Source organism: Garra rufa, chromosome 5, assembly GCF_049309525.1.
Source record: "Garra rufa chromosome 5, GarRuf1.0, whole genome shotgun sequence".
Classification (NCBI taxonomy): Eukaryota; Metazoa; Chordata; class Actinopteri; order Cypriniformes; family Cyprinidae; genus Garra; species Garra rufa.
Window position 1 is genome coordinate 1,618,897 of NC_133365.1, and position 27,492 is coordinate 1,646,388.

At 40.3% G+C, this 27,492-nt stretch overlaps 1 protein-coding gene across 3 annotated transcripts in view; it reads right to left on the bottom strand.

Annotated features, from left to right (window-relative positions):
- clip2 (CAP-GLY domain containing linker protein 2) overlaps positions 1–27,492 on the bottom strand; it is a 67,933-nt gene that overhangs the window by 22,330 nt on the left and 18,111 nt on the right. For all 3 annotated transcript variants that reach the window (XM_073841115.1, XM_073841117.1, XM_073841116.1), the window contains exons 3-7: positions 26,961–27,478; positions 11,163–11,287; positions 2,644–2,857; positions 1,300–1,497; positions 1,051–1,154 (exon numbers count right to left, since the gene is read on the bottom strand). In XM_073841115.1, coding sequence (XP_073697216.1) covers positions 1,051–1,154; positions 1,300–1,497; positions 2,644–2,857; positions 11,163–11,287; positions 26,961–27,478 — 1,159 coding nt within the window. The remainder of the gene's footprint in view (positions 1–1,050; positions 1,155–1,299; positions 1,498–2,643; positions 2,858–11,162; positions 11,288–26,960; positions 27,479–27,492) is intronic.

Genomic DNA, 27,492 nt, shown 5'->3' on the forward strand with positions numbered 1-27,492 from the left:
TATGAAACCAGGCCTATATGTTTTCAACTGATCCAACTTACCTCTCACTGGACAAAAATATTATACAGCCATTTCTTTTGGCCTACAATACAGACCAGTGGTTTTCAGCCTTTTTTTAATTAAAAAATGTATAATTTCATTGGTTGTTTCATTTAATTGTTTATTTCAATTAAAAGTTGGATTTTTGATTGAAAGATCAAATGGATAACAACGCAGATTTAGTTTTACAGCCGTCTTTGATCAAATTTAACAAGAGTATGAAAAATTGAGCACAACTGTATCTATCTATATAAAGAAAGCCTGAAAAAATCTGAAAAAATTAAATTATGATTGTCATTTTTTTTTTTTTTTCTAGAACCACTGATATATGTGACCCTGGACCTGGATTTTTTAATTAAGCTCTCTATATAAATAAGCTTTCCATTGACGTATGGTTTGTTAGAATATGACAATATTTGGCTGAGATTCAACTACTTGAAAATCTGAGGGTGCAAAAAAAGTAAATATTGAGAAAATTGCCTTTCAAAGTTGTCCAAATGAAGTCCTTAGCAATGCATATTACTAATCTAAAATGACGTTGACATATTTACACTAGGAAATTCACAAAATATCTTCATGAAACATGATCTTTAATATCCTAATGATTTTTGGCATAAAAGAAAAATTGATAATTTTGACCCATACAATGTACTTTTGGCTATTGCTACAAATATACCCATGCTACTTAAGACAAAACTTAAGGTGTTGTGGTCCAGGGTCACATATATGTTTTCTTCTTATTCTAGATGATAACACACATCTTGAAATGTCTGTTATTACTCCTTGTCTAGAACACCTTAAGTAAGAAGTGTCCCAGCTTACCCCACTCTCCTCTGCTCTTCAATACGCACCTTATTTATGTATTCAAACTTTTTATTTAAATAAAAAACTTCATTCATCTTTAAGTCAAGAACAAAGACAATAGTGCTAGGCTGAATGAAAGCGAAAGTTAGGATGCTACTGTACAATATATGTGAGGTTATGTACTGTAATGTACAAGCAAAACTTTACCTTTTCTCTTCTTCAAGCTGATTGGCCAATTCCATTTTGTCTTTCTGTGTGCTTGCCAGCAGGGCTCGGGCTTGCTGTAGGTTGCTGTCTGCCTCTGTTGCATACTGAATGAGATATAAGAAAAGGTCATTGTTCTTCAGAAATTCATTTGAATGCAGTGTCAAATGCAAACTGTAAGTTTATGTTTGTGTGTAAAAGTAGTAAATGAAATGCACATATAAGTGTTGTGTTTATATGTGTGAGTCACACCTGCAGATGTCGGGCCTTCAGTGCCGTCAGCTCTTTTTCCACCTCGCAGATATGGCTGGTTGCCTTGGCGACCTCAGCCCGCTCCAGGTCTCTCTCGGCCAGGAGCTGCTCTATGTGCTGCTGTTTCTCCTTCAGGGCTTCCTGCAGAGCCGTGGTCCCCGAGATCTTCCGCGCATACCTTGACGACGTCTCTGTCAACTGCGAGAAATATAGGAAAAACCTCACTGAGAGACAAGAACTTCACAATGAATTGTTAAATGGCTCTTATCAAGAGAAAAAAATTGTTTTCTTCCCTTACGTTATGACGATTTAAAGGAGAAGTTCACTTCCAGAACAAAAATGTACAGATAATTTACTTAGCCCCTTGTCATCCAAGATGTTCATGTCTTTCTTTCTTCAGTTGTAAAAAAATGATGTTTTTCAGGATTTCTCGTCACATAGTGGACTTCTATGTTGCCCCAAGTTTGAACTTCCAAAATGCAGTTTAAATGCAGCTTCAAATGGCTCTAAACGATCCCAGTTGAGGAAGAAGGATCTTATCTAGCGAAACGATCAGTTATTCTTAATTAAAATTGACAATTTTTATCATTTTTAACCTCAAATGCTCGTCTTGTCTAGCTCTGCAAGAACTCAGTTAGGGTATGTCTAAAAACTCCCATCTTATTTTCTCCTCCAACTTCAGAAGTAGCAGAAGTACCAACCCAGTAGGGCTGCTCTATTATGGCAAAAATCATAATCACAATTATTTTGGTCAATATTGTAATCACGATTATTTAACATGATTATGAGTGGGTCTGGAACTTTATTTGATTGATTCATTTAAAGATAGCAATAAAAAATATATATATATACACAAATGAATTAATTTTTTTTTGGAAGGGGGGGAGGTGTTAAATAAAACAGCATAGTCTTCACTGTAAGAATTAAACATGCTTTGGTTCTTATAAAAACTACAAGAGCAGTGAGTGTTTTTTCCTTATACCCTAACTGTCTCTAACCGGAGTACACAGAGCTCACGCAGAGCTAGACAAGACGAGCGTTTGAGGTTAAAAAATATATATGAATTGTCATTTATTTTTAGAAAGTAACCGATCTTTCCGCTAGATAAGACCCTTCTTCCTCAGCTGGGATCATTTAGAGGCCTTTGAAGCTGCATTTAAACTGCATTTTGGAAGTTCAAACTCGGGGGCACCATAGAAGTCCACTATATGGAGAAAAATCCTGTAAAGTTTTCCTCAAAAACGACTGGAGTAAGAAAGACACAAACATCTTGGATGACAAGGGGTGAGTAAGGCATACATAAGGCATGATTTGCTTTTGTCTTGGCATTTTAACATCTCTTACCAGGCCTGTGCGACTGGGTCGCCCCCCGACGCTGGAGGCCACAGAGCTGACAGAGCTGATGGAGGAGCTGGAGGGGCTGTGAGCCAGAGACGACACACCCATCGCCATACGCTTGCTCTTCTTAGCTTTAGCTGGACTGGTGGACGGGAAGCCAATGCGGATCACCTTGTGGATTGGAGCGAAGAGGCCAAACTTGGGCGGGCATTGGAAATATCTAAGGAGAGACAAAGAGAATAAAGAAGTGATAGAAGAAATAGCTTGTGAATTAAAAGGATAGTTCAACAAAAAATGAAAATTGCCCCATAATTTACTAACCCTCAAGCCATCCATATACCTTAGGTCAGAGGTCTCAAACTCAATTCCTGGAGGGCAGCAGCTCTGCAGAGTTTAGCTCCAACCAGCTCAGCTCACACCTGCTTGGAGTTTCTAGTAATCCTGAAGATCTTGATTAGCTGGATCAGGTGTGTTTGATTAGGGTTGGAGTGAAAATGTGCAGAGCTGTGGCCCTCCAGGAATTAAGTTTGAGACCAGTGCCTTAGGTGTTTATGACTTTCTTCGTTTAGATGAATGCAGTCGAAGTTGGATTCAAATATGTCCTGGTTCTTTCAAGTTTTATAATAGCAGTGAATGGAGGTCGAGATTATGAAGCCCAATAAAGTGCACGAGAGAGTGAACAAAACAAAAGAAAAACTTGGTTTTCGCAAGAATAAAGCTTACGTTACGTCAACGTCATAACATCATCCGCTGGTTATTGGAAGCTAGTGATTATGGTTTATTAAGTTTTAAATATGAGTATTATTTTCAAACAAATACATAGTTTCGCTTCAGAAGGCCTTTATTAACCCCCTCGAATCCATGTGGAGTACTATTTATGATGGATGGATGCACTTTATTGAACTTCAAAATCAGCTATTCACTGCCATTCAAACTCCGATTGTATTTGTCTGAAAGTAAGTCATATACACCTAGGATGGCTTAAGGGTGAGTAAATCATGAGGTAATCTTCATTTTGGGTGAACTATCCATTTACTCTTCGATCAGACCTTCTCGTGATTAACTGTAAGAAAATGTCAACTATAATCTCAACTATATTGTTTGTGTTTGAGGTTGCTGAATAAATGCACTTATTAGACTTCTGTGTGACAACAGAGTATCTATTTTGTAGTTGTTTTAATATAAAAACATTAACATTATGTGAAAGTATTGGAATTAATATAAGAAATTTCACAGTTTTGCTTTTAGAGAAAAGAGTTTTCTTTTACCAGTAATGCAGGGATTGTTCATTTAAATGATAATATAATAAATCAAGAACTAGATGAGTCAATGAGTAAAATATTTCATGCATATGAGCTGGAATTAATATTAAAATGTCAACATATGCACTACCAGTAAAGATAGTATGTGTTTTTACAAAAATATTAAGCAGTACAACCATTTTCAGTTGAGATATTACAGTTTTTCTCAAATGCTAAAACACAAAAGCCAATCCTCTAAACCAAATGACCAGCTAAACCTAAGACCTTGCTAAAACACAAGTTGCAAAAGAACTCTGCTCATATTCTCAAATGAAAGCTCATGTGATGCAAAATGCTTGCCACAGTCAGCAATATTTGAACGCAATGAACACACCTGGCGTCATTCATTACACACAACGACTCAAAATTGAAGACACTTGTTGCTAATGCTGTGACCACATGTATAAAAGCAAGTTCAGAGTGCACAGTTTGCTGAAGATTCCAAACAATCACAATGGATTAAGGCAGAGTCAGGGGAAGAGGAATTCGAGTCAGAGGAGGGAGAAGAGCTGGCCATGGAAGAAGAGGAGCAGGCCAACGAGGAAGAGGAGTTCAAATCAGAGGAGGAAGAGGAGCAAGCCAACGAGGAAGAGGAGTTCAAATCTGAGGAGGAAGAGGAGCAGGCCAACGAGGAAGAGGAGGAGGCCAACAAGGGAGAGGAGAAGGTCCAGGAGGGAGAGCAAGACAACCTAGCACCATCATTACAGACGAGATGCGAGCAACAGTCATTGACCATGTCATTGTCCATGGCTGAAGCAGGACTAAGAGTCCGTCCAAACCTGAGTAGGTTCACCGTGGCCACCATTATCAGGGCATTCAGACAACACAACAGGTATTGTACTCTATTGCTTTCTTTGTCACAATACAGTTTTACAAGCCTGTGAAAGAAGTCTATTGGTTTCAAATCAGTTGTTATTGTAAAACATGTCAATTGACAACACGTGTTTCTTTCTTTAGAGTTGAAAGAATGCCACATAGAGGTGGGAGGGTTGCCATATTTACAGCGGCACAAGAAACCCTCATTGTGGATATGGTTCATGAGAACAACCTCAAGTCATTGCCGATAATGTCAACTTTGAGAGCATTGATGATGTCAGCTTGGCCACAATAGACCGAGTTCTCCAGTACCAAAAGATGCGGATGAAACAGGTCTATAGGGCTCCCTTTGAGCGCAACTCTGCGCGACACAAAGACCTACGCTACGAGTATGCGCAAGTAAGTATACATCCATGTTTACAGTACAGTTAGTGGACATACTGTGTTGCTCAGTGGCCTACATTACTTCTGGACAATACTGTGCTACCTGATTGACTGTTGTTCTGAACACCTGTGCACTTTCACATTTTCACAGAGGATATTACAGTTGGACGCGATGGCCAGACCTCATGAGTACCTCTTCCTGGATGAGGCTGGCTTCAACCTGCAGAAACAAAGGCAAAGAGGCCGTAACATCATTGGCCAAAGAGCAATCACTGAGGTTCCTGGCCAACGGGGGGGGGGGGGGTAATATTACTCTATATGCGCCCATGGGTTCGGAGGGGCTTGTCCACCAGCATGCTGTCCTTTGGTCTTACAACACCCAATGTCTCCTCACCTCCTAGAGGAGCTAAGAGACATCCTCCTGGACCGCCAACAACACCATCCTGGGCCCGCACATCACATTTATGTGATCATTTGGGACAATGTCCGCTACCACGGAACAAACCAAATCAGAGAGTGGTTAACCACCAACAGTAACCACTTTTTAAACGTCTGTCTGCCACCCTACTACCCTTTCCTGAACCCTATAGAGAAGTTCTTCTCATCGTGGAGATGGAAGGTTTATGACAGACAACCATACACTAGAGAGAACCTCCTAAGGGCAATGGAGCTGGCCTGTGTTGACATCCCAGTGGAGGCCTTCCAAGGATGGATTCGCCATTCCAGGTCGTTTTTCCCATGGTGCCTGGCAAGAGACAATATAGCCTGCGATGTGGATGAGGTGATGTGGCCCGATGCAGCTCAGCGACATGATGCCGCACAGTGATTGTGGTGTGTGTGTGGTGTGAATAAAGTACATAAAAAAACTTCACACCCTGTTCATGTTTTCAAGAGTACTGTTGTGTGCAATAGATTCTGTTTTTGCATTGAGTTGTGTTACAGTAGTGTACATGCAGTATTTTCTATAGATTTATACTCTTCATATGAAACTCACAAATCTAAATGCCTAATCCTCTGCAGAGAAGAAGATCCGTTACTGTAAAGTTTCTAAAAATATGCATTGGCAGTTATGAAGCAAAGAACCTTCTCACAAATTGAGCATTGTGTTTTCAATTGTTTTGCTGTAGTGTGTAATGATGTGTATAGTGTTTACATTTTTGAAAGCCTCAAGCTGCTCTTTTGGTGTGAAAGTTTGAGTTTTGAAGTGAGAAGGTGTGGTTGTGTTTATGTAGCTTTAGAAAAGGGTGTTGTGTTTAGACATTGGGGGACATTTGAGAAAAACTGTAATACAAAATGTTTCCTGAACACCAAATCAGCATATTAGAACGATTTCTGAAGGACCGTGTGACACTCAATCCATCAAAGCAATGTTAAAATTAAGTTACAGTTTTTCTCAAATGCTAAAACACATTTCACAAACGTTTCCTCCATGTTCCCCAATGTCTAAACACAACACCCTTTTCTAAAGCTACATAAACACAACCACACCTTCTCACTTCAAACTCAAACTTTCACACCAAAAGAGCAGCTCGAAGCTTTCAAAAATGTAAACACTATACACATCATTACACACTACAGCAAAACAATTGAAAACACAATGCTCAATTTGTGAGAAGGTTCTTTATTTCATAACTGCCAATGCATATTTTTATAAACTTTACAGTAACGGATCTTCTTAGATCTCTGCAGAGGATTAGGCATTTAGATTTGTGAATTTCATTTGAAGAGTATAAATCTATAGAAAATACTGCATGTACACTACTGTAACACAACTCAATGCAAAAACAGAATCTATTGCACACAACAGTACTCTTGAAAACATGATCAGAGTGTGAAGTTTTTTTAATTTACTTTATTCACACCACACACACACACCACAATCACTGTGCGGCATCATGTCGCTGAGCTGCATCGGGCCACATCACCTCATCCACATCGCAGGCTATATTGTCTCTTGCCAGGCACCTCGGGAAAAACGCCCTGGAATGGCGAATCCATCCTTGGAAGGCCTCCACTGGGATGTCAACACAGGCCAGCTCCATTGCCCTTAGGAGGTTCTCTCTAGTGTATGGTTGTCTGTCATAAACCTTCCATCTCCACGATGAGAAGAACTCCTCTATAGGGTTCAGGAAAGGGGAGTAGGGTGGCAGACAGACGTTTAAAAAGTGGTTACTGTTGGTGGTGAACCACTCTCTGATTTGGTTTGTTCTGTGGAAGCGGACATTGTCCCAAATGAGCACATAAATGTGATGTGCGGGCCCAGGATGGTGTTGTTGGCGGTCCAGGAGGATGTCTCTTAGCTCCTCTAGGAAGGTGAGGAGACGTTGGGTGTTGTAAGACCCAAGGACAGCATGCCGGTGGACAAACCCCTCTGAACCCATGGCCGCACAAAGAGTAATATTACCCCCCCGTTGGCCAGGAACCTCAGTGATCGCTCTTTGGCCAATGATGTTACGGCCTCTTTGCCTTTGTTTCTGCAGGTTGAAGCCAGCCTCATCCAGGAATGACTTTGTCTCTTGGAGTCTGATGAGGTTGTTCTCACGAACCATATCCACAATGAGGGTTTCTTGTGCCGCTGTAAATATGGCAACCCTCCCACCTTTATGTGGCATTCTTTCAACTCTAAAGAAAGAAACACGTGTTGTCAATTGACATGCTTTACAATAACAACTGATTTGAAACCAATAGACTACATTCACAGGCTTTAAAACTGTATTGTGACAAAGAAAGCAATATAGTACAATACCTGTTGTGATGTCTGAATGCCCTGATAATGGTGGCCACGGTGAACCTACTCAGGTTTGGACGGACTCTTAGTCCTGCTTCAGCCATGGACAATGACATGGTCAATGACTGTTGCTCGCATCTCGTCCGTAATGATGGTGCGAGGTTGTCTTGCTCTCCCTCCTGGACCTTCTCCTCTCCCTCCTGCACCTTCTCCTCTTCATTGTTGACCTCCTCCTCTTCCTCGTTGGCCTGCTCCTCTTCCTCCTCTGATTTGAACTCCTCTTCCTCGTTGGCCTGCTCCTCTTCTTCCATGGCCAGCTCTTCTCCCTCCTCTGACTTGAATTCCTCTTCCCCTGACTCTGCCTTCATCCATTGTGTTTGTTTGGAATCTTCAGCAAACTGTGCACTCTGAACTTGCTTTTATACATGTGGTCACAGCATTAGCAACAAGTGTCTTCAATTTTGAGTCGTTGTGTGTAATGAATGACGCCAGGTTTGTTCATTGTGTTCAAATATCGCTGACTGTGGCAAGCATTTTGCATCACATGAGCTTTCATTTGAGAATATGAGCAGAGTTCTTTTGCAACTTGTGTTTTAGCAAGGAAAAATGTGTTTAGATTTATGAGAACGGAAGATTGTTTTGTGAATTGTGTCTTCATGTGAAATGTGTTTATGATATTGGAAAATGATGGCTAGATTTAGTAAATGTGTTTAGAAAACTGGTCATTTGGTTTAGAGGATTGGCTTTTGTGTTTTAGCATTTGAGAAAAACTGTAAAATACAAAAGTTTAATATACAGTCAAACCAAAATTTATTCAGACACCTACAGCATTTCTCACGTTATCACAGTTTATTCACCATAGTTTAGTTTAAATGGTAATAAAATATGACAAGAACTCAAAAGTTAGATTGTGTCAAGAACAAATTCATGTTGATAATGTCAGATAACTTTAATAGAAAGCTATGTAACAAAACATCATCAGGTCAAAGTGTCAAATCTAATTTTTGGTCCCAAATTTTTTATAAATTTTACTGGTAGTCCACTGTATGAAGATTTTTTGGGTATAATATGTCACAGTTTACTTTATTTTGCTATCCTTACTTGCATAAATGAACTACAGAGTCCTGGTAGTAAAAAATAGCAAAAATTATATTATATACCAAAAAAGATGGTGTCCAAATATTTTTTGTTTGACTGAAGTTGTTTTAAATTGTAACATTATTTCACAATATTACTGTTTTTACTGTAAATGAATGGTAGTGTATAAAGGTCTGTCGTAATCACTGTCGTCTTCTAGTAAATGTTTCTTTTCTTATCATCTGAACTGAACACAGGCAGATGTCCAGCCTGATGTCAAGCTATCATTACAAAAACAAACTACATAATCTACTAAATCCGGACTTGGGCCAAATGTCAACAATTAATGACTATCCATGAAGCTGTTTATTCCTGTTTGGAACTCAACCACCCCCGTTTTTCACTGCAAAGACAGCAGAGGTTTAACCTTGGCTCAGCATGTGAATCATTACATGTCTAAATTACTTGGCCGGTATTTTACTACTAAAAGTCAACATTAAACTGCATTTGCAATCCATTTTGCTTGAGTAATGTGACATTATTTCCCACAAAAATGAGTTTGTCCATCAGGAATGGTTGGATTGCAGATCAAGTTATTAGACGTTCATCAAAGACAAACATTTGTTTGTCACAGAAATAACAAACAGCATAATTCAAATGGGCCTAGTATAGAACCCTGAGGCACATTTCTACAAAGTGTTTTTACTGTTCCTTATCAACCAGCCGCACACAGGTTTCTAGCAATGCTTGCTGATACGACAAAGCAAAACAGAACACAAAATTTAAAAATGGTCCATTTTGATTCCATGTTGTAGGTCACACTACAACTGATCTATTAAAGGGGCCATGAACTGCCTTTTTTATTGTTTTCTACTGTTCTCTGAGGTCCAGTTATAATCCGTGCTGAAAGAAACAGCTAAACCAGCCTAGGCTGGTTGGCTGGTTTTAGCTGTCAGGTGGGTTTAAGCTGGTGGTCTCCCAGCCTGACCAGCTAAGACCAGCCTGACCATCAAGATTTTTATACAAAAAAAATGGTTGGAGGTGGAAAAACAAATACATCCTGCCCCATTTTCAGCAAGGGCAAGTGTTTGGAAAAAAATATTCATTATTGAACTTTTGTTATTATGGGAAGTATTCGGAAAGAGGCGGAAAATGAAAAACACGTTCTACGGAGCCACTAACAGGACATGGTTAGCCACTTGCTAGCGGTAGCCTGTTACATTAGAGTACATAATATATATTTCACTCACCACATAAACAGAGTCAGGAGAGATGACTAATAGGATGATGGCGAATGATTTGCAGATCCTGAGCACCACTGACAAACATCTAATCTTGTAAAATATATGTGGTAAGTAGGCCTACTGCTGCTCCATGTGATTGCGAATCTCGAAAGTGAAAGTAAAACGCAAGAGTGCATTCAAAAGCAGTTTAAATGCTCCACATTTAATAACAGCTCCCTGATGCCCGCAATTTATATACAGTATAATTACCCAACAATATAACTGTGAGAGAAAGCATTGAAATACATTTTTTTCCACCCATCCTGTATTTATTCCTTTAGGGGTTTCGTAGTACGTCATTATCCTTTATTCATTCTGTGATCGGCAGTGATCGGCAATCGGCAGATCATGATCTTGGTGATCGGTAATCGGTGATCGGCCCCAAAAATGCTGATCGGAGCATCTCTAATCTTTTTGAACAAGGCATGATTGGATTCGGGAAGTGTAAAATATTTTTGATTTATTAGGAAGTTAATAGTTAATAGAAAACACAGATTTCTTGAGTCAGGACTAGCCATGCTATAGACTGGTGTGTTTTTGTATTAAAATACTGGTGCGTTTGATGAAAATTTGCAAATCGTGATTGAAAATCGAAAAATTGTGAATCAATTTTTAATCAATGAGGTACTGAAAGATTCCCACCCCTATTAACCACACATTTACATTATAGAGTGGCACATTCCACAACCTGTTGGCAGACTGGCTTCAATATAAGCTGTTTTCAGACGAGAAAGTTTTGATTTCTGAAACTGGATTTTTTTTTAGTACTATGACCTCTAACATCATTGGGAATTCTGGTTTCTCAGTTCCTTTAACATATTAAACAGTCTTTAAAACTCTTTTAAAAAGACATGAAACAATGAGACCTCTTAATGCTGAAGACCATTAAGGGTGTTTCTAAAGACAGGACATTTAAATGGAAGACTAATGACGTACCTGGTTCCAGCTACAGCCCCATCATTTTTCCCCAACGGCTCATCCAGCTCCACTCCACACCACTCGCCCTTGGCAAAGTCAGTCTCTCCCACATAACGCACTACTCCTGTTTTAGTACCACCAACCTGAGAAGAAATCAGAGGAGGTTCAGAGGTACAAAGCGGTAACATGGACATATGCACTCTTAAAAATAAAGGTGCTTCAAGAAGCCACAGAAGAACCTTTAACATCTGAAGAACCTTTCTGATTCACAAAAGGTTCTTTGTGGCGAAAGAAGGTTTTTCAGATCATAAAAAGGTATGAAAGAGATGGTTCTTTGACTGAATGGTTCTTTGTGGAACCAAAAATGCTTCTTCTATGGCATCGCTGTGAAGAACCTTTTTAAGCACCTTTATTTTTAAGAGTGTGGTTTACACTTTACAAATCCCTTTCTGTTTCACAAAAGGTTCTTTGTTGCGAAAGAAGGTTCTTCAGATTATAAAAAGGTAAGAAAGAGATGGTTCTAATAATTACACACCACATGAGAAATATATTACATTAATTCAATATAATTTTTATATTTAATATAATGTATACATAACTACAAATGAATATATTTCCCTTTCAACTCTTAACTTTTCAACTTTCAAATCAATGATGATGCTCTTAAATTGTCCAAATAATTGTTTACCACTACTGAATGTCTGTCTAAAAAGTCTTATAGGAAAATAGAGGAAAATAGTGAGTTGGTCCCATTGCATATCAGCAATGCAGTGTCATGTAGTAAACTCTGCCAGCTGGTGCTGAGATGCAACTGGGAATGACTGTTGTGCTGGTTGAACTGGCCTACATTCATCAACCCAGCACTGGGGAAAAAAGGAGGTCACAGGCTATTCATTAGTGATGGCACAACTACAAATAAGAAAGAATATTGTATCCTTTAGAAAGTAAAAAGTGTATGTCACACATTCTGTGTGTTTCAAAAACATGCATTCATATTACTAATTTCAGCCATTATTATATGACTGGGGCATTTACTGACAGTTTTTGTGGCATTTTCTTCTTCGTGGCAATCCCACCCAAGCAAGAAGGTCTTATCCAGCTGAACAATCTATACAATGCAAATTACAATTTGTATACTTTTTAACCTCAAATGCTCATCTTGTCTAGCTCTGCGTGTACTTTGTGTATTCCAGTTCAAGATAGTTAGGGTATGTCGAAAAACACCCATCTCATTTTGTTCTCCAACTTCAAAATTGCCCTACATCGCTGTTTTACTGTTTTTTGTAAAGGGCATTTAATCTTTTTTGTATGTTGACTTTGTAAACACTGGGTCGGTACTTCTGCAGCAATGTAGGATGATTTTGAAGTTGAAGGATAAAGTTTTTCGACCTATACCCTAGTCTCAGCCTCAGGCGTCACGCCCACGGAATGTTGGCTAAACGTCTGATGCATATGGTACGCTTAACTGGAAACACTTCAGGAATGTCGAAGTCGTCATCTGATTAGTTGAATTTGATCGGATTTCCGGGAGACGCGAGTGTCGCGTTTATTTTCGGTCCACTGGGAAACAAAGCGCTGACTGATTTACTCTACGTTTTGCTAAAATGTGCTTATGCAGACGCCATTGTTGTTATACACATTTGCGACGTTCGCGAACAAATTACTGACTTACTGCCTGTTCTCCCTCTTCTTCGTTATCTTTCAATGCTGGTTATTTCAATGACTGACTTGTTGCACGCCAGTCTGTTGTTGTGGGGGCATTTCCATGCACAGAAACGTGACGCTGAACAAAACGAACTGTGATTGGGCGTTTTATGGGCGGGCCTTGGCCAATGAAAGCTGCCATGAGTTTCAGACCTTCAGCCGTCAGTCTGAAGGTCTGGCTACGCGAGACTACCTATACCCTAACTGTCTTAAACAGAAATACACAGAGTTCACACAGAGCTAGACAGGATGAGCATTTGAGGTTAAAAAGTATATAAATTGTCAATTTTTTTAGGAAATAACTGATCATTTCGATAGATTCTTCCTTCTTCCTCGGCTGGGATCCCTTTTGTGTTTCCCTTTTGAAACTCATGGGCACCATAATAGTCCATTATATGGAGATAAATCCTGAAACGTTTTCCTCAAAAAACATACTTTTGTCACAAGGAGGGTCAGAGACGTGCGGATCCATTTGCAGCATTTATTTGATACAAAACAAACACAAAGGGGCAGGCAGAAATCGTGGTCAAAACAGGCAGAAAGGTCGGGGCTGGCAGCAAGAATCAAAACACGGGAAGGAGTCCAGGAATCAAAAACACAGGAAATCAAACACGGGAATAAACGCTCGGAAATAATGACCAGAAGGAACAATAAGTGGCTGTGTGTGTGAGAAGCTTAAATGCAGTCAGTGTGATGAGGTGCAGCTGTGAGCGGTAATCAGTAAAGTGAGAGCAGGTGAATGCAGTGATTAGTGCAGTGGCTTGTGGGGAATGAAGTCCATGAAGTGTGGTGCAAGAGTTCATGATGACAGGATAGACCAGATACGTGACAGAGCCCCTCCCCAAGGAGCGGCTTCCAGACGCTCTAACCACCTAATACAACCTGGAGGGTGGTGGAGCGGAGGCGGAACAGGGGGAGGGATGGAGGGCCAGGTCCATGTAGGGGTACTGGAACCACGAACTGAGGCGGAGCCGACGGAGGGAGAAGCCATGGCGGAGGAAGGGTTGGCTCCTGCATGGGGCCGACCGACGGAGGTGGAGCCGGTGGAGCCCGAGGCGGAACCGGAGAGTCGATGGTCCTGGGCGACACCGAGGATCCGGAGGGCCAAGGCGGAACCCAAGGCTCTGGCGACCCCGGCGGAGATGGAGGTCCGGAGGTACGCAGCGGAGCCGGAGTGACAGAGGATCGAGGCTGTGCCCACGGGAGGGAGGAGGTCCACAGAGCCGGCAGGACGGAGTGATGAGGCGCAGCCGGAGGAGTAGAGTCCAGAGGCGAAGGTGGGGCGACGACTGACCGGGGCGGAGCCGGAGAGACGATGGAGCCCGGAGGAGCTGGTGGGCCGACGGCCGACAACGGAGACGAGGGAGCACAGAGCCGGGGTGGAGCCGCAGGGTCGGAGGGCCGAGGTGGAGTCCAGGACTCTGAGACTGGAGGTGATGGTGAGGGATCCTTCAGTCTGGACACCGATGGAGACTGGCAGTCCCACGGCAAGTCCTCTGCACTGAAGGTGGGATGTGGGTGAGCAGAGGGACTGTCAGGAGACAGAGGTGGCGGGACTGGAGCAGCAGGGAGGGTGGGTGGGAACAGTCCATGCATGAGCTCCGTGACCAGAACCGGGCAGACAGGAATCTCAGGACGACTGGATGGAACCAGCGGAGGCTCTGGAAGGCCGGGCGGAACCAGCGAAGACTCTGGAAGGCCGGGCGGGACCAGCGGAGACTCTGGAAGGCCGGGCGGAACCAGCGGAGGCTCTGGAAGGCTGGGCTGAACCAGCGGAGGCTCTGGAAGGCTCGGCGGAACCAGCAGAGGCTCTGGAAGGCCGGGCTGAACCAGCGGAGGCTCTGGGAGGCTGGGCTGAACCAGCGGAGGCTCTGGAAGGCTGGGCTGAACCAGCGGAGGCTCTGGAAGGCTGGGCTGAACCAGCGGAGTCTCTGGAAGGCTGTCTTGAGGAGCGGGCTCTGGACGACGCTCTTGTGAAGCGGGCTCTGGACGACGCTCTTGTGAAGCGGGCTCTGGACAACGCTCTTGAGGAGCGGGCTCTGGAGAACTGGACGACCCCAGCGGAGATTCAGGAGGGCTGGGCGTCTCCAGCGGAGACTCTGGAAGAGCAGGCTCTGAGCGAGCGGTCACTGGAGGGCGCTCTGGCGGCGGAGACTCTGATTTGACGGTAGCCATCTTGCTTGCAGACTCTGGCGTGGCAGCCATCTTGCTTGCAGACTCTGGCGTGGCAGCCATCTTGCTTGCAGACTCTGGCGTGGCAGCCATCTTGCTTGCAGACTCTGGTGTGGCAGCCATCTTGCTTGCAGACTCTGGAGGGGCAGCCATTTTGCGAACAGGCTCTGGACTAGCAGACATCTTAGGCTGTGGCTCTGAGCTGGAACTTACTGTGGGAAGATGGTCCTCCTCCACAATTCCCACAGTAAAAGGAGAGCCACACAACGAAAGAGCAAGATCCATATAAGATTGCAACGTCCAGCCCGGTTCAAACATTGGCATGAGGGAAGCCAATGGCTCTAAGAGTCCTCCACGGAAGAAAATCATCAGGCAGTGATCATCCATGGAAGACAGATTTGCCAATTCGATGAAGGCCATGACATAATCCTCAATAGTCCGCTCACCCTGCTTGAGAAGCATGATCTGCACCGTTAGATTCATGCTGGAACCGGATACCTCCACAATAGCTGCTGGATCCTTGTAGCGGCGAAGTCTTCTGTCACAAGGAGGGTCAGAGACGTGCGGATCCATTTGCAGCATTTATTTGATACAAAACAAACACAAAGGGGCAGGCAGAAATCGTGGTCAAAACAGGCAGAAAGGTCGGGGCTGGCAGCAAGAATCAAAACACGGGAAGGAGTCCAGGAATCAAAAACACAGGAAATCAAACACGGGAATAAACGCTCGGAAATAATGACCAGAAGGAACAATAAGACTTCGCAGAGTGGCTGTGTGTGTGAGAAGCTTAAATGCAGTCAGTGTGATGAGGTGCAGCTGTGAGCGGTAATCAGTAAAGTGAGAGCAGGTGAATGCAGTGATTAGTGCAGTGGCTTGTGGGGAATGAAGTCCATGAAGTGTGGTGCAAGAGTTCATGATGACAGGATAGACCAGATACGTGACAACTTTCTTTACGACTAAAGAAAGAAAGACATGAACATCTTAGATGACAAGGGGGTGAGTAAGTTATCTGTAAACTTCTCCTTTAAAAAAATCTATTCTGACCTGAAAATCAAGTGTAACTTGATGTCCAAAAAAAAAAAAAAAATTATTAATATGTTGTTTTGTGCAGTTCTATGTTTCTGTCAATCATTTATTCTAAGTAAACTTCAAATTTTTACATTTTAGTAGCATTTAACTTGCCCTAAAACGAACAAAAAAAGAAGAATACAAATGGGCCTAGTACAGAACCCTGAGGCACGTTTCTACAAAGCGATTGTTTTTATTGTCTCTTATCAACCAGCTTTGGACCAGAAGGGTTTCTAGCAATGCTTAGTCATATGACACAGCAAAACAGAACACGAAAAAGCAGGAAACCATCCATCCTTTGGCTCAATTCCACATCTGAGAGCCATTATCTAGTGACTGCAATAACTAAAGGAATAGCAACAGATAAAACAACAAATTAACGTAAGTCATACCCTCTTGGTTAGGGATCAAAAGCACGTCTGCTTTGAATTGCTTTGAAACAAAACTACATACATTTACAATCATCCCTCCCAGCCAAAGAGACACACACAGAGCTTTTCGCGAGGCTCTGAGGTTTAGCCATTACCAGAGTGAGAAGGAGGAGATATGTAAACAGTGGACCCTCAATGCATAAACACATGCTTACATGTTTGCCTTACAGTCGTGTCTACATTTATGTTTTAATCTGACTCTACTCAAACGGAATGAAAAGCCAAACTGCTTATTTGCAGCTGCTGTCAGTTTGCGGAAACCCTAGTCTCGGCTCAGACAGCACACCCCACGTACCGCCCACTGTCTGTTCACTCACTCTCTGATGCATATTGCAGACAAGAATTGTAAATGTTGAATGAAATTCTGCAGTTCAATTTGATTGGCCCATCTCTACGCACCACAACAAAAGTTCTACATACATTTTAGCCATTTTCTATGGAGCTGTTTGAACAACTAATTGCTGAGACTACTATGCCATTATTTGAGCTTTTCCCTCCACCACTATCATTCTGTTATTACAGTATGACTGACTTCAGATTTATCTGCCCCTAAATGACACGCAAAACAAAATAAACTGTGGTTGGTTGCTTGTTGATTATACAGTCTCAGACTGTCTAAGTAGGGGGTTTTTGGCAATAAGCTGCAGTGTGGACCAGTTGGACAACATTGTATGCCAATAATTAAAAGTCTAGCTCTGTAAATCCTTTGTGAAAAAGAAGTGGGCCTAATTATATTGAATGTGCACTTGTAGTGTACATCAAATATTAAAAACTGTACGTAAAGAGTTCACTTTCATGACTGTAAGTGTACTTTTAAAAGTGCAAAGGTTCAAGGTTTCAAAAAGTTCCAGGTTTTAGTATTTTAAAATTTTAGTTTTCAGAATGCTGTAAAAAGACCTGCACTTCTAACATATAAAAAAGTCCTTGATTATAATTTTAATTGTAGTTATATTAGATATTACACTTAAATGTAATTTATTTTATACTAAATTGCAACTTAACTGTAATTTCAAATATATTAAATACACGACACACAAGTTTCAAAAGAGATGACATTAAAGTTTAAATTCACTATACAGCGCCTTGCGAAAGTATTCAAACCCCTTATTTTTTCATGTTTTGTTATGTTACTGCCGTTAATGTTAAATTGCTTTAAATTACTTTTTACACATAAATCTATACTTCATACACCATAATGGCAAAGAAAAAAAAAACATCTTTTTATCATTTTTGTAAATTTATTAAAAACAAAAAACTTAAATGATTCCATTGCATAAGTATTCAAACCCTTATCTGGGACATTTCAAATTTAATTTAGGAGCACTCATATCACTTGTAGATGTTACTACACTTTGAGTAAAGTTAATCTGTGGCAGGTTAACTTCAATTTAATTAAATCGGTATGATTTGGAAAGGCACACATCTTAATAAAAAGTCTAACAGCTGAAAATGCATCTCAGAGCAAAAACCAAACCCTGAGGTCAAAAAATCTGCCTGTAGAGCTCAGAAACAGGACTGCATTAAGCCACACATCTGGGGAAGAGTTCAGAAAAAAATTCTGCTGCATTGAAGTTTCACAGAAGCATGTAGTCTTTGTTAACCTTAATGGAAGAAGTTTGAAACAACCACGACTCTTCCTAGAGTTGGTCTCCTGGCCAAACTGAGCAATTGATGGAGAAGGGTTTTGGTTAGAGTGGAGACCAAGAAGCTGATGGTCACTCTAGTTGAGCTCCATGATCATATTTGCACAAGGGAGAAACTTACTGCACACCATTGATCTTGCACCAATATACTGAAATAGCCTTAATGAAAACCTAGTCCAGAGCATTCAAAACCTCAGACTGGGCAGAAGGCTCAACTTCCAACAGGACACAGCAAGAATGGCTTATAGACAACTTTGTAAATGTCATTGAGTGGCCCAGCAAGAGCCTGGGCTTGAACCCAATCAACCATTTCTGGAGAAACCTAAAAATGTGCATCGGTGACCAAATGTGCCCATCCAACCTGGCAGAGCTTGAGAGGTGAAGAGGTGAGGAGAAGAATGGCAGATAATTGCCAAATGCTGACGTGCAAAGCTTGTCACCCCATATCAAAAAGATGAGGCTGTAAAGGTGCTTCAGCGAAGTACTGAGTTAAGGGCATGAATACTTATGAAATGTAATTATTTCAGTTTATTTATTTATTTTTAATTTACGAAGTTATGACAATTGTGTTTTTGCTTTGTCATTATGGTGTATTGTATTGGCATTGTAAATGCTTGTCAATACAGTTGGCAATTTACTTTAGACATATTTCAAAGACAACAGACGTTATGAAATTACAAATAAATATGTACTTAAGTCCTACTTTGGTGGGTTAAAAAAGCTCTCTAAAGTTCGGCTAATTTAATATAAATTTAAACTATAACACCTTTTATTTAACCGTAAAAAACATGCAATCAAGTGTTCAAAACTTTTACATTCAGTTCCCACTTAAGTAAGTTTCTAAAAAAAAAAAATACTCTAAAAATCAAACTCCAAAAATTATTTATGCAATTGAAAATTGAAAATTTAATCAGAATCAGAACCAGAACAATAAAATCCCTTACTATTTCAATCCCTTCTTACATGAATGCCCTACACATCTGCCTTTTTTTCTGCTGTCAGTTTGTGGGACCTCATCATTCTTCTAAAATGCATGTATCATGTCCTCAACAAACGTTTGGAACTGAAGTATAGTCGTTAATGTTTTCACAGGTCCATCAGGTGGTGTTCTGAGAACTACGAGACATTCTGCTCCAGAGACATCTGTGATTTGGCATTAGAAAGGAGAGCGTCCGGAAGAGAATATATTCAGACAGATGCATCACATCCTGCCGCCAGTGAACGAGTCTGTGTGTGCGAGTCTGACGTGGCAGATGAGCCACAGTATGCTCCAGCGTGGATAAGGTGATAATACAAACATTCCTGGGGGAACGTTCCAGATGTGCAATATTTACTTTAACATGTCATCTCACTGCTGTTTTTTCATGTAAAATCGGTTGGAGTCCCAAACCAAAACAGCGGCAATTTATGAGGATAAAAACATATGTCAAACACACATTTGGCAAAGCTTCCAAGTCACGTAAAAACAGCACGGCTTTGAGCTGCTATCCTCTAACAGTCCTTCTGGGTGAGAGAGACACAAACTATAAATTCAACAGAATACATGAGCACAGCACAGAGATGAGCGGGTACGGAGTGGAGAAAGCTGACTCAGACAGTCTCTCACTTACTATGCTGCAGAACCACAATCGGTCAGCATAAGCCTCAACTTGGCAGTGACTCGATCCACCTTCCAGTTGCTTTGACGGACTGACTGAGCTGACTGAGGCACATTCAGAAGTCTGCTCAATATCACCAGAGTGAAGAACCCCTCTACATCATGCTACAACTACAATAGACCGTCAATATACTAAAAAATATTTTTTGTCCACAAAGGACATATTCCAAGTCTTTTCAAGAGATTCAGTAGCTAACTACATTCAAAATGGATGCATGTAAGATTGCAGCTTCATAAAATTTTTTTAGATGCGAGTTTGAATTTTGCTAGCGACACAGTGTGACCTCTATTCTCATTTACTCTCATCTATATCACAGTTTGTGTAGGTTTTATGAAATTTTTAAAAACCTTTTTAGGACCAAATAAATCCAATTTTAGGAACCGAAAGGAACACAATATGTTAGTGTTCTCTAAACACACACTATATTGCCAAAAGTATTGGGACACCCCGTTCTAATGAACAGGTTTGACTACTGTAGAAATTTCCTTGACTGGTCTGCAGAAAGCAAAGTCCTAATCCCAGCTGAACATCTCCGGAGTGACTTTAAATGCAGACTTTGAGCCAAACACCAATGACTTGTAACTTTTTTTGGTTTAGTTGTTCATGAGTCACTTGTTTTTCCTGAACAGTTAAACTGCCCATGTTTTTTTTGTTTTTTTTTTCCAGAAAAATCCATCAGGTCCCACACATTCTTTGGTTTTTCAGAATTTTTGTGTATTTCAACCCTTTCCAACAATGAATGTATGATTTGAGATCCATCTTTTCACACTGAGGACAACTGAGGGACTCATATGCAACTATTACAGAAGGTTCAAATGCTCACTGATGCTTCAGAAGGAAAAACGATGCATTAAAAGCCAGGGATGTAAACTTTTAAACAGAATGAAGATGTAAACATTTTTCTTATTTTGCCTAAATATATATATATATTTTAATTTAGTACTGCCCCTACGAAGCTCCAGAAGCTACTTAAATGTTTCCCAGAAGACAAAGTTAAATTTACCCCGATCTTCAAATTCAAAAAGTTTTCACCCCTGGCTCTTAATGCATCTTGTTTCCTTCTGGAGCATCAGTGAGCGCTTGAACCTTATGTAATAGTTGCCTATGAATCCCTCAGTTGTCCTCAGTGTGAAAAGATGGATCTCAAAATCATACAGTCATTGTTTGAAAGGGTTAAAATACACAAAAATGCTGAAAAAACAAATAATTTGTATGACCTGAAGGATTTTTCTAAAGAACAGTGGGCAGTTAAACTGTTCAGGACAAACAAGGGACTCATGGACAACTATTATTAAAAAAGAAAAAAAAAAAGAAAAATCATTCAAGTAACAACACTATTAAAAATGTATGTAACCTTTTGAGCAGGGTAATTTTTATAAATTCAACTATTATTTTCTCTTGTGGAGAAAAATCTTATTCAGGACAGTACTAAATAAAAAATAACATGCATTTTGTATGATCCCTCTTATCTTGGTAAAATACTTATAATTTTGTAGATTTTCCAAGGTGTATAGTAAACTTTTGACCTCAACTGCTTAATAGCAGAAGCTAGAGATTATGGTTTAGGAAGTTTATATGAATATGGATTCAGGAGGCCTTATTAACCCCCCGGAGCCATGTGAAGCACTTTTTATGATGGATGGATGTACTTTATTGGACTTGGACAAAAAAAACAACAACCATTCACTGCCATTATAAAGCTTAGAAGAGCCAGGACATTTTGTATTCGTCTGAAAGAAGAAAGTCATATACACCAAGGATAGCTTGAGGGTGAGTAAATTATGGGGTAATTTTCATTTTGGGGTGAACTATGCCTTAGTTCTCAATTCCACTATTTGGTGTGTGGGTTGCAAAGTCTTCAGCCCTGCTGTAGGAGCGACGAGGTGGAAGTGCAGTGTTTCCCCTAGGTTTCCAGCTTTGATGTAGCCAGTAGCCAACGTTACTTTTTCCCCCCGGTAACTGGACTTTGTGTAATAACGAAAACATTTATTTCAGTGAAAAAATAAGTCCAAAACTCTCTATTTTAACATTTTGAACAATAGGGCTCTACAATCTTTTGCTTTTTTTTTTTAATAGAAATTCTTGTGTTTTAATTTTTCTCAAAATCAAATGAAAGCATAAACATTTATTTATTTTTAATCAAAAGAAAAATAAACCCTTTTAATCTTTGGCAAACAAACAGGTTTGCTGTTAAAATCAATAAATAATAATAATTTAACATTTAAATAATAATTGTAGAATTTTTTTCTACAATTAAGTGGTTAATCTTGTTGTTATATATTTTTTTTTATCATATATATTGTTTTATGTCAATTATTTAAATAGGAATATATAAACATCTACATTATACTGTACAAAAGTGATACAGGACTAATGTTCTGTTACATGTTACACCGTACTTTTATTTTGACAGTTTGCCGTGAAGTTTGTGTGTGTACGGTATGAAATGATGCTAGTTTTCTCAAACGAAACGGTAAAAGTGACACTCACAGCAGTTTTGGAGATTGAGTTTATCTGTTCATGTGAGATGCAAATGCCAAAAATTAGCGGGAGCGTCACGCGTGCTTCAGTATGCGTGCAGGAAAAACGCGTCTCCACCATTCATACAGAGGCAAACGGAACATGCAGGATTCATATTAAAACGGTCTTTTTGCATTTCAGTTTTCACAGACACTAGTCCATATCGCGATTTGAATTAAGTGACAAACCAACTTTTGATTTATGAATCCAAAAATCGATGAATTTACGTGGCATTTCGCGCTATAGTAAATTCGGTTTTTATGAATGGAGTCCGCAATCAGTCCGTGTTTTCGCAGAGGAGACATTTGCTGCGTCCCAATTCGCCTACTTATACTATGCCCTAAAAGTATGTACTCTTGTTGTGAAGAAAAAGTACATACTTTTGAGTATGTAGCAGAATAGTAGGCAAGCTTTGGGACATACTACTTCGTCATAACTGCTTGTTTAACAGACGCTCTGTTGCTTAGTTACCTGAATCCTGTCACTGTTTAAACTGCCCTGTCAATCATCACAGTTAACATTATCTACATTTCCTTTAATTTGATTTCCTACCATATTAGGGAGAAATGAAGAGGCACTTTCTTTCACGAGTCTTTCATGCCCAGAACTCTGCTATTGTGTTTGCAGAATTATGCATTTAAACGTTAATGACCAAACCTATCAATATAAAAGTTCATAATGTTGCTGCACATGAAATATAACGCGGATAACATTTAAAAAATATTTTTTATCAGGTTACACGTTGATTATTTATCACTCAAACCCCTTTCTCTACCTGTCCATTGGTCGCGCATATCCTCCATGTTTGTAGTTTTTTAACAGTTTTTATGCATGTTTGTAGTTCTAATCGAATCCTCGTTCAACGCGCAATATGTTGTGGGCAATATTAGCCGTTAGAGTGTGCATTGATCCGCACTTCGAATTCCACTGAATTTCGAGGTCCACTGAAGTGCCTTGAAACACGCAGAGTTATTCTATGTGGTGACGTACTTTTAACTGAAACAAAAACATATCGCCCAGCCCCGCCCACTTATTTTGAATAGCCAATAGCGTTCCATTATTATCTGCTCGGGCCAGAGCCGTTAAGCTCGATAAAGCCGCATTTGTAGCTTATGACAGCCACAGACTAATAAATTACCCCACAGATTCAATATGAAACTCTTGCTAAAACAAAATAGTGATCATAATCATGCTGAGGCTGTGTAGTTTAATACATGCCGATCGCACATATGATCTGCTACGTGTTATTGCGTCTCTGTGTAGGGGGCGGGACAATACGGACTCTAGAGAGCATTTGATTGGACAGAACGTTTGATGAGAAACTGAAGTGCATGGTGATATCATCAAAATCGTTGATTCATATTGGCGAAAGTGATGAGCCTGTAAGTTTTGAATGCCCATATCTTGTAAACGCGAATTTTGTCGTTGTTTTGAAGCACACTAGCTTATAGATAATCTTAAGGCTAATATATTCATACTAAAAGACAAAAAACTTTAATTTTGATTTCAGGGGGACTTTAAGTAGTAGACCATCCGGGAATCTTTGGAATACTTTTTTTAAACATACTACGATTTGGGACATACTAATTCTATTTTCGAATACTATTTAGGACGGATAGTATGCGAATTGGGACGCAGCAATTGTAAACGCGCGACCATGTAGAGACAGAAATTACATGCCTTCGTGTAAGTAAGATAAATAACATAAGGCAATTTAGTTTGTTTAATAAAAGAACAATGTATAGACCTGTTCTATAGGAAAGATAACCTTAAATGACTTATAAAACCTAAAATTACCTGAAAAATAAAATCGAAAATAAAATGAACTTGACATTCAAGGGGGGCGGGGGGGGCCGTTGGGGGGGCAGGCCGGTGTTCTGTCGATTGCTGATATATGAGCATCGTTTTCACACATGTGCATGTAGAAGTCTTGGGAGAGCAAACAATGGAAAAGCACTGACTTTGAGAGGTCCTTCATGCACTACAGCACAGTCATGGTAATCAGATACCAGTCACAGGGGGAAACAACAGGGAACTGACATCTTTCTAATGCAGTTCAGTTATACTGCAAACTGTAGTCAAAAAAATATATATATTATATGAATATATTTTGTGTACAGTTCTTCAGGGTCACCTGACAGGATTCAACTTAAGCTCTATCGACAGCATCTGTGGTGGATGTTCGATCGCCACAATCAATATGTTCGACTCGTCGCTCAGCTCAACAAAAACGCAGTAAATTAGCCCCAGAGGGACAGCCATAATTTGTGTAAAATAAAGACAGAGAGAAATCATTTTCACACTATAATCATACAGTAGGAATAATATTTAACTGTTTGATTTACTAAAAATCTCATAATAAAAAAGTATGGATTCTATAGAAACTGGAGTGTGTCTGTGTCTATGTGGGTTTGCTCCCTGATGCGTTCATCACTAAACAAACCAATCAGGTGTCAGTCAGGATTGAAACAGACAGTCAAGTAGATAGCTGAGATCAATGGCTGATGGTTTATGGAGCAGTAATCCCATCTGATTAAGAATATTGACTGCCTAAAAAGCTTTAGGACTGCGCTATACTAAATGGAAAGCAATTTGACCCACAGCCAATCAACTGTATAGTGAAGCAGACAGCTATTGGGCAGCATCCATTACCTAACATGAGGAATCTAACACAAGGAAAGCCACACATTAGTCGTTCACAGCCGGATCAAAAACAAAAGGCTTTTTACATGAAATTTTAGGACAGGCCTATCTGAAATCTGATGTTAAAATGGTACTGCAGCTCTGTCTGCACAAGGTTGTAGAGAAAATATAGAAGACGTTGAACCTAGCTACACATCACCAGATACTAACAAGTATTTCCAAAACCATGACCTGTACAATGCTTCAGTCTCCGGTCAATTTTGAATTACTGAATATGTAAAAACATGTAATATTTTTAATGTAAAGGTTTTATAGAGGTTTTACTAACAAAACCTATTTCAAGAGACCCTTCATGGATTGAAGGGCATGTACGTAATTTACAGGCTTCCACATCCATGTCAGTATTTCATTATGATTAGGCTGGACTAAGCACAAATTTGCAAGATAGACAATAAAAATGCAACTCCCATTGAAAACAAGATTTATCGAATGGCAGTACATTATGCATCAGCACACATCTTGAACTTTTCCACATTAAAACTCACTGGATTGAAAACATTCAGTGGATCTATTAAGAAGACCAGGCACCTCTGCACATAAAGGCCTATTTGATTTTTTCTTCAAAGGCCACAACTTTTACTAAATTTAATTATTTGGATTTGATTTATTTTAAGAACTGCATTTGTATTTCGTTACAGTAATTATACAATATAAGTACTTTATACACTGGTTTTCTTACCTTTCTTTCTTCTGGTCATGTTTTTTTTTTTCTCTTTGTATGACTTTGTACTACTGTAAATCAATGCCAGTTTCCTTTAAGATTCTGGAGTCCCTGGTTAATTACAATACACCTACAGCCTATTCGTACCCTAAGACAGTCTTTTTTTGTTTTAAAGGTTGTATCAGCGATTTCTAGCCTAAAACATAAAGTGTCAATTTCAGCTGACCTTTCTTCACGATCCGCTCGCTGCCTGCCCCATAAATTGTCTGTGAAAAAAACGCGTCTCTCTGGTCAGCCTAGGGTCCGAGATATGCCAAAAAAACAATCGGCGCTATCAACTGTTCCACAGATAAACAAACAGTGTTCCAACCAATCAGCGTCAGGGGTTTGGTGTTGTGGACTTTCCTACTGGTGCAGGGATGTGAGGGAGGCGGAGCGAAAGTCTACAACACCAAACCCCTGACGCTGATTGGTTGGAACACAGTTTGTTTATCTGTGGAAAGGTTGGTAGTGCCGATTGTTTTTTTGGCATATCTTGGACCCTAGGCTGACCAGAGAGACGCGTTTTTTTCACAGACAATTTATGGGGCAGGCAGCGAGCAGATCGTGAAGAAAGGTCAGCTGAATTTGACACTTAATGTTTCAGGCTAGAAATCGCTGATACAACCTTTAAGTGTGCATTCAATTTTAGACATAATTATTTAATTAGAGCGCTGAATATTGTTGTGGTTGCAGACAGTTAAACTTATAATTAATATCTTAATTTCTCAATAATCTTGAGAAACAAATTTGAGAATTAGAATTATTATGAAAAATGTATTCATGCATCCATGTTTTACGTCAGAACGCTGGCTTCTGCGTCAGCAGCACTACACACATGCATGATGGTACTCTTGTGAACGTGCGTCAAAGACTGACATTGAAGAGAAGTAACTGTTAAATTAAGTTATTATTTTAGCTGTCTTTGTGCTAAAAACTATTTTAATGATGTTCTTACTACCTTTCTTGACTTTGTATGTCTCTGTTGCGTTGCTGTCCATGCAGGGTCAGAAAGCTCTTAGATTTCATTAAAAATATCTTAATTTGTGTTCTGAAGATGTATGAAACTCTTACAGGTTTGGAACAACATGAGGGTGAGTAACTAATGACAGAATGCGGCAGCTGCGGTGATGTGATGACAGTAGTATGAGTTATCCTTCTTGGTATTTATACACATTTATACTATTATACTCACTGAGAAAAGCTTCAACACTCACCAGCACTCGATCTCCAACCTTAAGGTCCTTCTCTCCCCCTTTCTTCACAGATCCACTGTCAGACATGTTGGATCCTGACTCATTGCCGGTTTTGACAGAGCTGTTGAGCATGCCTTCTCTGAGCGGCATGACCACGCGCTGACCGGATGCTCCCGCACCACCCTGCAGCTGTGCATTCTGCTGCTGCTCGTCGCTCCCGTCTCCGATGGGTTGCCGCGTGAGCTTAGAAGGCCTGGTGAAGATGCCCTGCAAAGGCTGACACTCAAAATAACGCACACCATTGACGGAGCCGTCATTTTTTCCAACCAGGTCATTCAGCACCACTCCGGCCCACTGTCCCGGGGAAAACTGTGTTTCTCCAAGATAGGCGATGACTCCTGGTTTGACTCCGTTTACCCAGACACGTTCACCGACCACAAAGTCCCCGGCCACCTCATCACCCACCTCAGAGGCTTTGGAGCTGGACTTGTCTGAGGCGTTGCTGCTGGGGGTGGGTGTCGTCTGCTTGTAGGGGCAACCTGTGAATAAGATT